This window comes from Lithobates pipiens, unplaced genomic scaffold (assembly GCF_037356315.1).
Source record: "Lithobates pipiens isolate NorthernLeopardFrog02 unplaced genomic scaffold, aLitPip1_a1.2 Scaffold_8, whole genome shotgun sequence".
Taxonomy (NCBI): domain Eukaryota; kingdom Metazoa; phylum Chordata; class Amphibia; order Anura; family Ranidae; genus Lithobates; species Lithobates pipiens.
Window position 1 is genome coordinate 33,037,697 of NW_027507903.1, and position 15,254 is coordinate 33,052,950.

Genomic DNA, 15,254 nt, shown 5'->3' on the forward strand with positions numbered 1-15,254 from the left:
TGCGCTATTTTTTTTATGGCGTAGGGGTACCCCCAAAATCAATACCGGGCCCCTCAGGTCTGGTATGGATTTTAAGGGGAACCCTGTCCCAAAATTCCGGCGAACATCAAGCTCATCCCTACTTACCAGTAGGATAAAGTCCTTTGTCAGCTTGACAAAGACTTTTCTTATAGTGACAGGGGAGACATAGGTAGCGCAAATATTGCACAGCTATGGTTAAAGTGGCAGGAAGTTTCTTGGCTAGCTCACTTTTCTTTTCTAATATTGCCACGCAGTGCCACAAGGTGAAATTAGAAGGCAGCTTTTAAAAAATGTGGTGATTGTAAAAACCCTATTTTTGTTGCTATATACAAAAAAATTCACACACACCACTGGCAGCTAAATGCCATAATCATTCACAGCTGCTTTTGATAACATGAATAGATACTGAGTTGGTGGGTATATAGATGTGTATGACACACCAGTATATACTCCTTTGCTAATGAATGGGTGAAAATATATGAACAAATATTTAAATTAAATTAAATCCAATAAATGGGTTGCCACTCTCAAATGTGAATGTGCCTTTAAATGTTAAAATCAATGTAAGAGTGCTACCCGATGCTAAGGTGCTAACACATCATTACCACAGTGCAATAAAATGATAATAATAACAATAATCAATGCATAACCATAACTAATTGGATGAAGTCCATAAAAAGTTCATAAATCCTTGTATAGTTCATAGGTTTCACAATCTTCAAGTGCAGCTTCAACTTTTCATTATGCATGAATAGATACTGAACCTGGAAGTACTGTAGCAAGCCTCAAGTGCTATAAAAAGTCAGTCACTTTCAAAATGAGCTACAAATTGCTTGGAATCTCTATGACTTGGACCTCTTATTCACTTCAATTCATTAAAAAAAAATACTAATGAGTGCGATTCTATACTTGCTAAAAATTGCAGATTTCAAATCGTTAGTGTGATGTGCCTTTGGGCCCCCAGTCAAGAATTTTCGAAGAAAGATGAATTGACTGCATATTGTAAGGGTCATGTCACACCAGTAATTTTGTAGCAACAATTTGTAGCAACTACAATATACTCTGCTGCTCTTCTCTTTTGATTTGTAGCTTCTGCAGGGTTGCAGCTGTAACTAACCACTGTAGTTCTCTAGGTCGCTATAAGTTGGTCATGTGCCATGACTTTCAGCAACTGAGTTATATAACAAAAGTATCTTGTGAAGCTAGTGATTTTTTAGCTGCCTCTAAACCAGCCATTCTCAACCAGGGTGTAGGGTTCATCTAGAGCAGTGGTTCTCAACCTGGGGGTCGAATGACGATTTGCCAGGGGTCACCAAATCCTGTTCTGTTCCTGAAGCCTGCATTGCTCTCCCAGCCTTTTCGCAGCCGCTCATTCAGTTCACGGCATGGCTGAGGGGCAAAGACTAGAGGTCAGCTGACTGGTGAGGAATGTAAAGTGGGAGGGGCTGCAGGAGACCCTATCTCTTGATTTCGGCATAGATGTCACTGCTGCGAGACATCACAATTTCAGAGACACGGTGAGTACCACTACCTGTGATTTTAGTTGCCATTAAAAGTCTGCACTACATTTCTCGGATCAGCAGATGACCTTGATCAAGAGCACCCAAGTTGGCTGATCAGAACTCCCCCCAGCACTGCCACTGGTCCCACCCCCCCACCAGCACTGCCACTCATCCCAACTCCCCAACAGCACTGCCACTCATCCCATTCCCCCCATCCCCCACCAAGGAATAAGAGAAGGAATAAAAACTAAGAATACATGGAAGGGAGAGGAAAAGAGGTGGAGGAACAAAGAAAAAGGGAGAGAAAGAACAAAAACGATGGCTAGAGGGAGGGATGAGGGTAAAAAAAACAGGAAATTCTGATATAGAGAGATAACAGGCAAAGAAAGGAGAACAAAGAGAGTGGTACATCCTAAAATGTACCATAAAGGGTTTTAATACTGTACGAGTGGAAGGAACTCGGGAAGCGCTAAATGTTCTTCGTTTAGGGGTGCAAATTACTTGTCTTGCCTTGGGTGCTGACAACCCACGCTACGAAAATATTTTTCTGTTAGGGGTCCCTACAACTTGGGAAATGTTATCAAGGGATCACAGCACTGGAAGGGTTGAGAACCACTGATCTAGAGGTTTCTATTTGTTCCATTATCTGTGGCTAATTGACCTTCTATTGTATAGGGCCTGCTTATTTCCATATCCAATGTCATTTGGCAGACCCAGCTGCATTACACCAATGATCTTTTTAGCTGTCTGCAGGGGTGGAATTCTTCCACCGACCACCAATATAAGGGACATTATTCCCAGTGACCTCCAATGAATACATTTTAGTAGGGATTCCCTGAGGCCAGAATATTATTTCAAAGGTCCATCTGGTGTAAATAGGCTATGAAAGATTCTTCTAAACTCTACAAAAGTCAACAGCTCAGTTATAAATTACTAACATTTCTGTAATGTAAACCTTTCATACAATTTATATCTTTCTAGTAACAAAAATACTAAATAGCACTATTCTGCAGAAGCTATAAAATACCCGAGTAGCAAGAACTAAAATTGGAATTAAATCTCTGTAAATGCTTTTTGTTTTTATTGGGGTCCAAGGAGTTGGTCATGGGTGCTTCCATCTTCTCCTGGTCTTCCTTCCATGTTCTGACATTTCAGCCGCCTGGTTGGCTGGGCTGCGATGATGTCAATCCCACGCATATGCACTAGAGTCACATTATCACCATCAAAGTGGTGCATTATAATCATCAAAGTGGTGCCATAAATGTATGCTGAGCTGTGCATGTGCTGCTCAGTGTACAAAAACTCTTCGACAGGGAGGAAGACGGGTTTATGACAGAACGGTCCAATAAGATCTCTTCTGACATCATAATATTACCTTTCAGTATTTCTTTTCAAGGTTTAACCTCAATTTTAAGAGCTACAAAGAGTCTAGTATTTCCTATGTAAAGCCCGTCCTTCTTTTAGTCCAGCTTGCAGATCTACAACTTGCAGATATCTATATGTTGACCGACTTAAAAAAAAGTGAGTTGGGGTGATCTTCTTTACATTTTGGCACAGTCTCCTTTTTCTGCTACCCAAGGCTCTACATGTGGCTTGTGATAGATAAAACCCTGCAAATTGTATGTTTTAAATGGAAATGTGATTATGTGTTTTCTTTGTTGTTATGTTTTTTTTTTCTGTGATGCAAAATTCTCGATTCTTAGTCTTCTACTTTTGTGTTATACATAAATATAAAAAAAAAACGTGTACTTGGCATGCATTTACTGGGTCATTACATAAGCTTCCTACAATTTCACTTTGTTGGCTTCTTAAAGGACAAGGACTCCGAAACAGAAGAAGTTGCAAGTGACAAAGGCAAAGTGACAAGTGACAAAGGCAATATATCCAGCGAATGCGCACAAAACATTCCACCCACTGAGGGAATTATGGAGGATTGTCAAGGAAGGGTTAAGCAAAGAACATCTGGAGATACAGTTTCACAGGTGACTCATTTGCCACAAAGAAAGCAAAGTACAAGTCCCAGCCAAAGATCTAACCTGGAGGAGGGGAATCTAAGCAAGCAAGGGCAAATAGTTAAGGAGCACAACCAGCTAAAAAACCAACCAGCTTCAAGCTCAAGTATGACTTGTGGAGGACCAAGCAAATGTGTCAGATCCTGCAAACCAAAACTGAGTGATGATGTTGATGAGTCTGAAAGTCATATGGTGGTAAAACAACTTTTGGAACAACACAAAGGCAACATACCTTTTCATGACCCTCATGTTTACATGACTGTTGCCGGGAAAACAAAATCGGTTCCCAATTACAGAGTTTTGGCTTTCCCAGACTTTTGGGGCCACTCTTCTCCAGTGTTCACCCAAAAACTTGAAGATAAGAAGTTTGGATCACAGAGGTGACTCTGCTCAATTCATTCTTATATTAATTTATTTAGTATTTGCATTTATGTTTATTTCTTAACATAGGAACTCAAATCTTGGCACGTTACAGGAGTTTTTTTATTAACTGACATTAGGATGAAACACATACACAATATTGGTATAATGTTCAGCGCTAAACCATCTGATGAAAAAGATTCAAGTTTAAAATTTAAATAATGAGGCATGCATCTGCATGCTGATACATGAAGGTGCAACCATGTAAATAGTGAGTGGATTGAAAGCTCTGGGGGATGAATCCCTAAAAATTACAGTCTCTAAAAAAGTCTCTAAATGGAGGCTGTAAAGGGAGCGAGTCTGCTTCAGGCGCAGGCTGGGGAACCCGATCACTGTGAACAAAAGGAACGCAAAAGCAGGAGAGAGAAGCACCAAGACAATCCTTTAAACAGCTTAGGAATTTATTCAGTATATATATGTATAAAACAACACTAAAAGCTTGCATGAAAAATGTTGGAGCACTTGCAGAGTGCTAGAGCAGGTGGGAGCCTCCATGTGCAGTGTCACAGGAGCACCGAAGGACCTCTGATGAAGAAGGCATGGCTGAGCAAGTTCTGATTGGCCATTCTAATTGGCCAGACAGCATGTGGGTGGCTCCCCAGTTTGACAGCCCTGGACCACTCCCACCCAGAGACACACCGCTGGCGTTTCACAAGGCTTACTGAGGGTCCAGCTGTGGCTAACACGCGGTGCTCATGGATCCCTCAATAGAGACTTCTCGGCGGTCCTCCTGTGCTCCTGTGACTCTACACGTGGAAGCTCCAACCCGCTGTAGCACTCTGCAAGTGCTCCAACATTTTTCACGCAAGTTTTTAGTGTTGTTTTATACCTATATATAATGAATAAATTCCTAAGCTGTTTAAAGAATTGGCTTGGCACTTCTCTCTCCTCCTTTTGCTTTCCGTTTTTCATTAACTAAGTGCACGTTGGCTTTAATTGTTACCAGTTAAGAAAACTTTTAGAGTAGTGGTGTGAGAGTTTGGGCATCAAACTTTAGATCAAGTCCTTTGGATTTGCTTTGTCTAGTACAGACTTTCTCAACTAGGGTTTCTCCAGTGGATCTACAACCTAAAATGACTATTAATATAAGGGTGCAATTTCCCACTGACATGCAATGTACAGGGTTACTTATATGGGCCATACACACGATAAGATTTCCCAACAACAAATTTTGGATGTAAGCTTGTTGTCGGAAAATCCAACTGTGTGTATGTTCCATATAACATGAGTTGTTGTCAGAAATTACGAGCGTGTGTACACAATTCCGATGCACAAAAGTGAACGCATGCTCGGAATCAAGCAGAAGAGCTGCACTGCTATTGAACTTAATTTTTCTTGGTTCACCATACATGTTGTACGTCACCTTGACATTCAGAATTTCCGACAACATTTGTGTGACTGTGTGTATGCAAGACAAATTTGAGCCAGCATCCTTCAGAAAAAAAAAATCCACGGTTTTGTTGTCAGAAAATCCTATCTTGTGTACATAACTTTAAACTGATCACCAGAGATTTATTTTATTTTTTTATTGCCCACTCATAAAAAGACACATTTCTCCACTGACCTCCAATGTAAGGAAGCATTTTTCCCCAACCCACTAATGTAAGGGGGGTATTAATTCACTGACGACTAATGTAAGGGGATGTTTCTCCATTCACCACCCATATAGGGGACAATTTTTTACTGACAACTAGTGTAAGGGGACACTACAACTTTCTCAATCTTTATTTCTGTGCTGGACATTATTATTCATTTTCTTCATGATGAGCATAAAAAATACTAGGTTTGGTACATTCTTTATTCTTGTATTTAACATTTTTAGCAGCGTATTGATTAAACAATTTTACTTTTAAATGAAGATATTATATTTGTTAGCAGGGCTTTCCTAGGACCTCAGGTTTATTTTAAGGGTTCCTCCAGGGTATACAAGTTAAGATGAGCTGGTCTAGTAGCATATTTGGTTACAATTGGATTGTTCCCTAATGAGATGTTAGTAAGCCCTTGTGTGTGGCTCACTTTTGAGATATTAAAATCCTTATTAACCTACATACTGATAATCAAATATTACTTTTTAAATAAGGAAGAAATCCAAAGACCCCTGTTGCTGACCTTCTTTTCTGAAAATGCAAACTTTTGAAGCCAATGGATCAGCATGGCAGCCACACAACTATCTTTATCAGATGTATTTCTCTTCCTGTGTGTTTCTTCCTATTTTCCATATTAGCAAAGGATGAGAAATTCTTATCATTTAAATGGTAAGGCTTTAGAAAGGAGCCAGTGCATGGAATCCTAGGTGTAAAAAATTAAGAGAGTAACAATGAGGGAGGTGATATTGGTAAATGTGATTGGTAGTTAATTGCTGCTAACATAGTACAGGAAACAATATAGACTTTGCTTGAAGCCAGGTTTTGGAAAACACAATGTCCTTCTTTCTAGCACCGGATTTCTCTTATATTTTATTGAAAAAAATAAAATAAAATAAACAAGTGGTAAGTAAAATATCTGGGAAAAGAACTTGTTACCTAAGATTCTGCAACTCTTTGAGAGGGCAGTATATTCAACATGAAGCTACAGTGAGATCAAGAAAAATGTATTTCTCTGTACGCGTGTTTCATCCTCTTTTCCATATTAGCAAAGGATGTGAAATTCTTAACACAAACTGTAATGCTTCAGAACCTAGCCAGTGCATGGAATGTAGGTCTGAAAAATGGAGAGTAACAATCAGGGAGGTGATAATGTTGAATGTGGTTAGTAGTTTATTAGTGCTAATATAGTACAGGTAATAATATAGGATTTAATTGAAAGTAGGTGTTGGATAACACAATGCTCTTCTTTCTAGCATAATATTTCTATTATATTTATTGAAAAAAAAAAAACAAGTGGTAGGTAAAATGTCTGGGAAAAGGACTTGTTATCTAAGTTTCTGCAGATCTTTAAAAGGGCAGTATTTTCAATATCAAGCTAAGATCAAGAAAACGGGGACATGACCTCAAGAAGAAAAAATAGTTCAAAATTAACCTTAGAAAGAAGTATTTTACCAAAAGAGTAGAGGATGCCCAGGGATGCCCAGACACAAGCAGTCTGCCTTAAGTGCAATTTACATTTCTAGATTTCCCATATAACATGGCAGCTCCTCACTTTTTAGGTTCAGTTTCACTGACAATATCATGGTGACATCTAAAACAGAACAAAAAACATAGTTGAGTGTTTTGAATATGAAGCCAAGATCAAGAACAGAGGAACATGGTCTCAAACTAGCATGAGAAAAGTTCAAAACTAATCTTAGTATTATTTTACTGAAAGGGTAGTGTCATACCTACTCCTAGCATTAGGCCCCATTCACACCTGAGCATTTTGTAGCTTGAAGCCTGAAGCTAAAAAACGCTGGAGGGGAAAAAATCTATTGTTCTCAATGGAGATGGTTCACATCTCCACTCCAAGTCGCCTGAAGCTGAACGCCTGAAGCTCAAACAAGTTCCGGACCTTTTTTTGTCGCTCGAATCGGGCAGATTTGGGTATTTTTCTTCTTTTTACATTGGTGACCTTTTGCCCTGCACAAAATCGCGGTAAAAACACCAAAAGATCGCGGGAGCCTACTGGTACTCAGTTGCTCCCAGGTCTTAAACACAATGCTATAGTGCCTGTCTACCACGCTGGGGCAGGCGCGAGCTAAGCACAGCAAACAGGTGCTTGCAGTTGGCAGACAGGCAGAGTGGTCCAATGGCAGTCCAGGTTCAGGGCAGGCAATGTTCAGAGAGTAGTCAGAATGAAATCCATGGCCAAAAGGCAGGCTTAGTTCAGAGAGTAGTCTAAAGTCCACTCTAAGGTTGATAACAAGGGAATCCAAACTAGCTGGCAGGGCGGAGATCAGATGAAGGTAAAGGTCAAGACACAGGAACAAGGCGGGTAAACAGAGAGTCTGAAACACATGTTGCAAGCACCAACACAAAGATGTCACCAAGGGCTTGGTAAGCTTAAAGCAGGTTGGGTCTCCTCCACCCAGAGGCTGTGTCTACATCAACCACCTTGCAGGTGGACAGTCAGACAGAGAGTGCAGCTCAGATAAAACCAGGATGCTGGAATGAGACCAGAAGCTGCCAAGGAACACAAGCATTACACGTTACTGACAGGTAGTTGATGCTTGTAATAGAATTTCACCAGAGGTAGTGAGTGATAGACATGTGCACACTGAAATATTTTGTTTCGGAATTTCGTTTTAGTCCGAAAAATAAATTTATTTAGTTACTCTCGAAATTAGTTTTTATTTATTTTGTTTCTTTAAAAAAGGCATTCATCCGAAAATCCAAAAGAATTAAGGTAGAATCTGTCATTGAAGGCTTATGGTGTCTGTCGAATGTTCTAAGAAGATTCGACGGAGCAGCGAAACTGTACAACGACACAATCGTACATTTCCGGTCGCATGTTCCGCCTACAAGCTATAGTAGAATTCGAAGGGAGTTGTTAAAGGGAAAACACTGCGCTATAACTAAAGGAAACAAACAGCAGCTGACACTGAAACAAACAAAGTTCAGTGAAAATGAGGGGACAAATAGTGTAGCGCTAAATAAGTGAGGGAAAAGGAGAATATTTAAGGAGTATTAGTAAAAAAAACAATACTATACCACATACTAATGATGAAGTGCACAAAAAATGGGTAAACAAAAATACAAATATTGGTTCACTTAGTACACAATATGTGTATAAAACAAGTAACTACTAGTGAGTATTAGTGGCTATGAATGTGAGTCCCAAAGAAAACAGTCCATATATGTTGAATAATGGACGAACAACAATGTCGGTCTTCCCAACAAGAGGATCAGATACTGCACAATTCAGTTAAACCGGGCATAACAGCTTGTCTGAAGTGACTTCAAAAAGAATAAATAAATACTCTTACCAGAAAGAGTGGACTCATCTGATCCTCTTGTTGGGAAGACCGACATTGTTGTTCATCCATTATTCAACATATATGGACTGTTTTCTTTGGGACTCACATTCATAGCCACTAATACTCACTAGTAGTTACATATAGTAGAATTCTAATGTTGTATAACACTAGTAATAATTATATTTATTAATATTACTAGTCAACCAACATTAGAATTCTTCAATAGCCTATGAGCGGAGCATTTGACCATAAATGTCCACTCGCGGCAACTGCTTCGTCAACTCTTCATGTTGAATCTCTTCTCTCTATGTCAAATAATCTTGGACTAATAGAGTTAGGTTAGGCACATTCGACCTTTTTTGCTATTGTCTCTATAATGTTGAATCTTTTCTCTCTAAATCAAATGTTTTCTCTCTATGTAGAATAATCTTGGACTAATAGAGCTAAGGTTAGGCACATTCAACCACAGGTTCGATGGACACAGATTGCTATTGTCAGCATCATGTCGTATCTCCTATCTATATTGAACTGTTGTCACAACGAAAATTAAAATAAAGCATTTGTTTATGTCGGATCTTTCGGTTCTGCGCATTTGTTATCGTTTGTTAAAATGATAATGAAAATACCCGCAATTCGGACGTATATGCATTCGGACAAAAACGAATGTCTAGTGAGTGAACAGAAAATGGATTCAAACATGCTTGGGACAAACATAGATCTATACTCAGACAAAAGAAATGGGAAGGCCACTTGGACTTTTTGCCTTAAATCATCTGTGCTTCTAATTTTATATGCCAAATAGCAACATCTGCAAAAAGTAAAATGACCCAGTTCGGGCAGATACGCAGATACCTACTGGGAATGTACAGTGCATCCGGAAAGTATTCACAGCGCTTTACTTTTTCTATTTTTTGTTGCAGCCTTATTCCAAAATGGATTACATTCTTTGTTTTCCTCAAAATTCTACAAGCAATACCCCATATTAACAACATGAAAGACGTTTGAAATCTTTGCAAATTTATTAACCACTTTCCGACCGCTGTCGGTAAATATGTCGGCAGAACGGCATGGCTGGGCAAAGTAACTTACCCGTACATTACTTTGAATTGCTCGCCAGCAGCGCACGTGCCTGCCGCAAGCTCCGCGACCGTGCCCCGGGACCCGTGGACTCGATCGCCGCAGGGATACCCGCGATCGTGTCACGGAGCTGAAGAATGGGGAGATGCCGATGTAAACAGCATCTCCCCGCTCTGCCTAATGACAGGACTCTGATCGTCTGCTCCCTGTCATCGGGGGCAGCGATCAGTGTCACGTCACACACAGCCCATCCCCCAGACAGCTAGAAACACTCCCCTAGGACACACTTAACTCCTCCCCGCCCCCTAGTGGTTAAGCCCTTCACTGCCAGTGACATTTTTACAATAATCAATGAAATGTTATAGCATTGATCTCTGTATTAATGCCAATGGTCCCAAAAATTTGTCACAATTGTTCGATGTGTCCGCCATAATGTCGCAGTCATGATAAAAATTTGCTGATCGCCACCATTATTAGTAAAAAAAAAATTATGAATGAAAAAACCCATAAAACTATCCCATATTTTGTAGACACTATAACTTTTGCAGAAACAAATCAATAAACGCTTATTGCAACTTTTTTTTACCAAAAATATGTAGAAGAATACGTATCGGCCTAAACTGAGGGAAAAAAAATGTTTTATACATTTTTGGGGGATATTTATTATAGCAAAAAGTAAAAAATAATGCATTTTTTTCAAAATTTTTTTTTTTTTTTTGTTTATAGTGCAAAAAATGAAAACCGCAGAGGTGATCAAATACCACCAAAATAAAGCTCTATTTGTGGGAAAAAAGGACGTCAATTTTGTTTGGGAGCCACGTCCACGACAGCGAAATTGTCAGTTAAAGCGATGCAGTGCCGAATCACAAAAAGTGCTCTGGTCAGGAAGAAGGGAGATCCTTCTGGGGCTGAAGGGGTTACAAATTAAAAATAAAAAATAAATCACATGTACATAAGTAATCACAGCCTTTGCTTAATACTTTGTTGAAGCACCTTTTGCACCAATTACAGCCTCAAGTCTTTTTGAGTATGATGCTACAAGCTTGGCACACCTATTTTTGGTCAGTTTCTCCCATTCTTCTTTGCTGGACCTCTCAAGCTCCATCAGGTTGGATGGGGAGTGTCGGTGCGCAGCCATCTTCAGATCTCTCCAGAGATGTTCAATCGAGTTTGGGATCTGGGCTCTGGCTGGGCCACTCAAGGACATTCACAGAGTTGTTCCGCAGCCACTACTTGTTATCTTGGCTGTGTGCTTAGGGTAGCTGTCCTGTTGGAAGATTAACCTTCACTTCAGTCTGAGGTCTAGAGCACTCTGGAGCAGGTTTTTTATCAAGGATGTCTCTGTACATTGCTGCATTCATCTTTCCCTCAATCCTGACTAGTCTCTCAGTTCCTACCACTAAAAAACATCCCCACAGCATGGTGCTGCCACCACAAAGCTTCACTGTAGGGATGGTATTGACCAGGTGATGAGCAGTGCCTGGTTTCCTCCAGACATGACACTTGCCATTCAGGCCAAAGAGTTCAATCTTTGTTTCATCAGACCAGAGAATTTTGTTTCTCATGGTCTGAGAGTCCTTCAGGTGCCTTTTGGCAAATTCCAGGCAGGCTGTCACTGAGGAGTGGATTCTGTCTGGCCACTCTACCATACAGGCCTGATTGGTGGAGTGCTGCAGAGATGGTTGTTCTTCTGGATGATTTTCCGCTCTCCATAGAGAAATGCTGGAGCTCTGTCAGAGTGACCATCAGGTTCTTGGTCACCTCCCTGACTAAGAGCCTTCTCCCCCAATCGCTCAGTTTTGTCTGGCGGCGCACACTAGGAAGAGTCCTGGTGGTTTCAAACTTCTTATATTTATGGATGATCGAGGCCACTATGCTTATTTCAACCTACAGTGCTACAGACATTTTCCTGTACCCTTCCCCAGATCTGTGCCTCAATACAATCCTGTCTCGGATGTTTACAGACAATTCATTAGACTTTATGGCTTGGTTTGTGCTCTGACATGCACTGTTAACTGTGGGACCTTATATAGACAGGTGTGTACAATCAGCTGAATATACCACAGGTGGCCTCCAATCAAGTTGTAGAAACATCTTAAGAATTATCAGTGGAAACAGGAGGCACCTGAGCTCAATTTTGAGTGTCATGGAAAAAGATCTGAATACTTATGTACATGGGATTTTTTTTTTTTTTATAAATCTGCAAAGATTTCAAACAAACGTCTTTCACGTTGTCATTATGGGGTATTGTTTGTAGATTTTTGAGGAAAATAATTAATTTAAGCAATTTTGGAATAAGGCTGTAACATAACAAAATGTGGGAAAAGTGAGGCACTGTTAATAATTTCTGGATGCACTGTAGGTCTGCTTATTCAGATTATCTCATTGATTGTAGTAGTTGACTCAGGAGAGATATGACCCTTCCTCAGGAGATCACCATAGGTGCCTGGTGAACCTCTGCATATCACTGAAACTATTTGTCTGGACCCTGCAGACACATTACATTTGCACAGAATGTGTTACACTTCACCATAAGTGAGTTTTTCAACATTTTTCAACGTTTTTGCAATAGCGTTTTTCCACATTAGCGTTAAAAAATAAATACATAATTATATATATATATATATATAATTTTTTTTTCAATGGATCAAAAACGCTGGTGAGATGCGTTTTTTTGAGCGTTTATCAACATTCATCAGTGTTTTTAGATGTTAGAGCATTTTTACAGTTGAAAACAGCCGAAAAACTCCTCCCAGAACCCACTAGTTGTCATGGTTTTGCAATAGAGTTTGTCTGCTTACCTGTTTCCATGTTTTCATCTCTAGAGACCAGCCAACCCTCACCTGACTGCTTTTGTAATCCATCCTCTGGCATGACTCCACCCTATAGAGACTCTATATTAACCTGTGCACTGCAGGCCAGCCCTGCTGATCAACCTTTGTGTGTTAGCATCCTGTTACCTGCCGTGTGCTCTTCTGTTGTTCCGTTACCGACTTTGGCGTGTCCTTGACTATCCCTGTTTGCCTGTGATCCTGACCTATTGGCGTGTCCCTGACTATTCCTGTCTGCTTGTGGCCCCGACCTTGGCTTTATCCCTCACTATCCCTATCCTCCTGTTGCCTACTGTGGGTGTGAGCTGGGGGATTTAGGGGTCACGACCTGGAGCCAGTTGCAGCCCAGTCCATCCTCACCTCCAGAGGCTCTGGGGAACACCTGCTGGCTCTTAGACTCCGTGCCCCAGGGAATCTTACGCTCTAACCTCAGTGGGATCTGTCTCCCGTCCGCAGCAGTCACCCGTAGGGTCCACAACCTTGCGGTGCACTCCTGATCCCTACGGTGTGCATCTGTCACCTTGCCTCAAGGTGACCTGACACTGGATTTGGGGTTTTTTTTTAAGCCAAAAAATGTTCCAGACAAAAACTGCAAATAACACTAATGGACACGTAAGATAACATGATGGGGAGTTTACTGACTGTAGAAAAAACATCTGAAGCCAAAAAAAGCTGCTGTAAAAATGTCCAAAAACTTCCAGTGTGCATGAGGCCTTAATATTAAAAGAAGGAAGGTAAACACCAGATAAATTCTAAATTTTGATACCGGTAATTCATAATGAATGACCGATGAGACCAGGCTATTGAGCACCAGAGAGCCGATAACCACTCACATGGATTCTGTATTTGCAATTCTTATTCCTTAATGACTCTCTGATATTATGCTATTTGTGTAGTTAATAGTATAATATATAAATACACAAAAACATAAATTAATGAAGCTGATCACTTATCTAAAGGTGTAGAGTTTACCTTCTCCGCTCTTTACTATTCCATGCTGAATGATTACCTGCACCCAGCTAGCAGTTATCTTGCTTAAACCAGTGGCCAGAGTAGGCATCTATGCATGGTGCATACATGGTGGTGCAGGGTAGACATGTGCAATTTGTTTAGTTCCAAATTAGATTTTTAACGAATTTTGACAAATTTGTTAATTCAGAAAAATCCGAATTAACGGAAACCCATTTAACAAATTTTTCCAAATATTCATTAATTTGAATATTCGAAAATTAGTAAATTTGAATATTAAAAAATTCGTAAATTAATACATTTGAATATTCGAAAATTTGTAAATTCAAAAATTCCTAAATTCTAATATTCAAAAATTCATAAATTCGTAGATTTGAATATTTGAAAAATTCATAAAATTCATTAATTCGAATATTCAATAATTTGGAAATTCAAAAATACAAAAATCGAAATTCTCGAAATTCAGAAATGCTTAAATTAAAAAATTCGTAAATACAAAAGAACAAACATACAAACATTTGAAAACCGTAAAATTTGAAAATATGAAATAATAACTAATAATAACTTAACTATTACTAACTATCAAATTATAGGTATTGTAATTTCCTTGCAAATTTGTCTGTTAGAGAACTTAATGAATACGAATTTATCCAAAGTTACGAATTTTCCGAAATAACAAATGCCGTATCCAAACAAATGGAGCGTAATGAATTAATGATAATAAATAACAACAATAATAAAAACTTTTTATTATTATTAATTCATTCCGTTCCATTTGTTTAGATGTGGCATTCGTTATTTCGGATAATTTGTAACTTTGGATAATTCATAACTTTGGATAAATTTGCATTCGTTACGTTGACTAACAGCCACATTTGAAAGGAAATCTCAATGTATATAATTTAATATTTAGTTATTAATAGTTGGTTAGCTATTATTTTGAATTTTTCGGATTTTAATTATGTTGAATTTTATTTCTTATTTTTTATTTTCAAATTTTCGGATTTTCAAAGTTCTGAATTTTCAAATTTTCGAATTTCCAGATTTCAAAAAATTCGTAAATTCATAATTTTGAAAATGCGAAAATCCAGTAATCCGGAAATTCTAATTTCTGAATTTCCGGAATTTCATATTTTTTAATTTACGAATTTTGATCCTAACAAATGAAGTGAAAAACTAAAAAAAAAAACAACAACAAACAATTGAAACAAAAATGAAAAGAAACTCATTTTTAGTCAGTGAACATGTCTAGTGCAGACAGATTCTATTACCCCCAAGCACTGAATAATAGTAGATAGAATCCATTACTCTTCCTGGTTGCTTTTCTGTCTACCTTACCTGCTCTTCTTAAATGACTTAATCATAGTCCGTAGCCAACAAGGAGTTGATAAGAGCAGATGAGCAACCAGTAAGAGTCCTTGTCTTTTTTACTCTACTGTAGTGCCCAGTTTAGAAGGTAAACCAGTCTGTGCGTATCCCAGATAGTAAGGATTACTTGCCACAAATGTGTGGCAGTGTTGAATTGTAAGTCTGT

At 39.0% G+C, this 15,254-nt stretch overlaps 1 protein-coding gene across 1 annotated transcript in view; it reads left to right on the plus strand.

Moving 5' to 3' along the window:
- The window catches only part of AGBL1 (AGBL carboxypeptidase 1), a 1,055,086-nt gene that overhangs the window by 330,211 nt on the left and 709,621 nt on the right, over positions 1-15,254 (plus strand). The window contains exon 11 of the mRNA XM_077473970.1: positions 3,338-3,915. Coding sequence (XP_077330096.1) covers positions 3,338-3,915 — 578 coding nt within the window. The remainder of the gene's footprint in view (positions 1-3,337; positions 3,916-15,254) is intronic.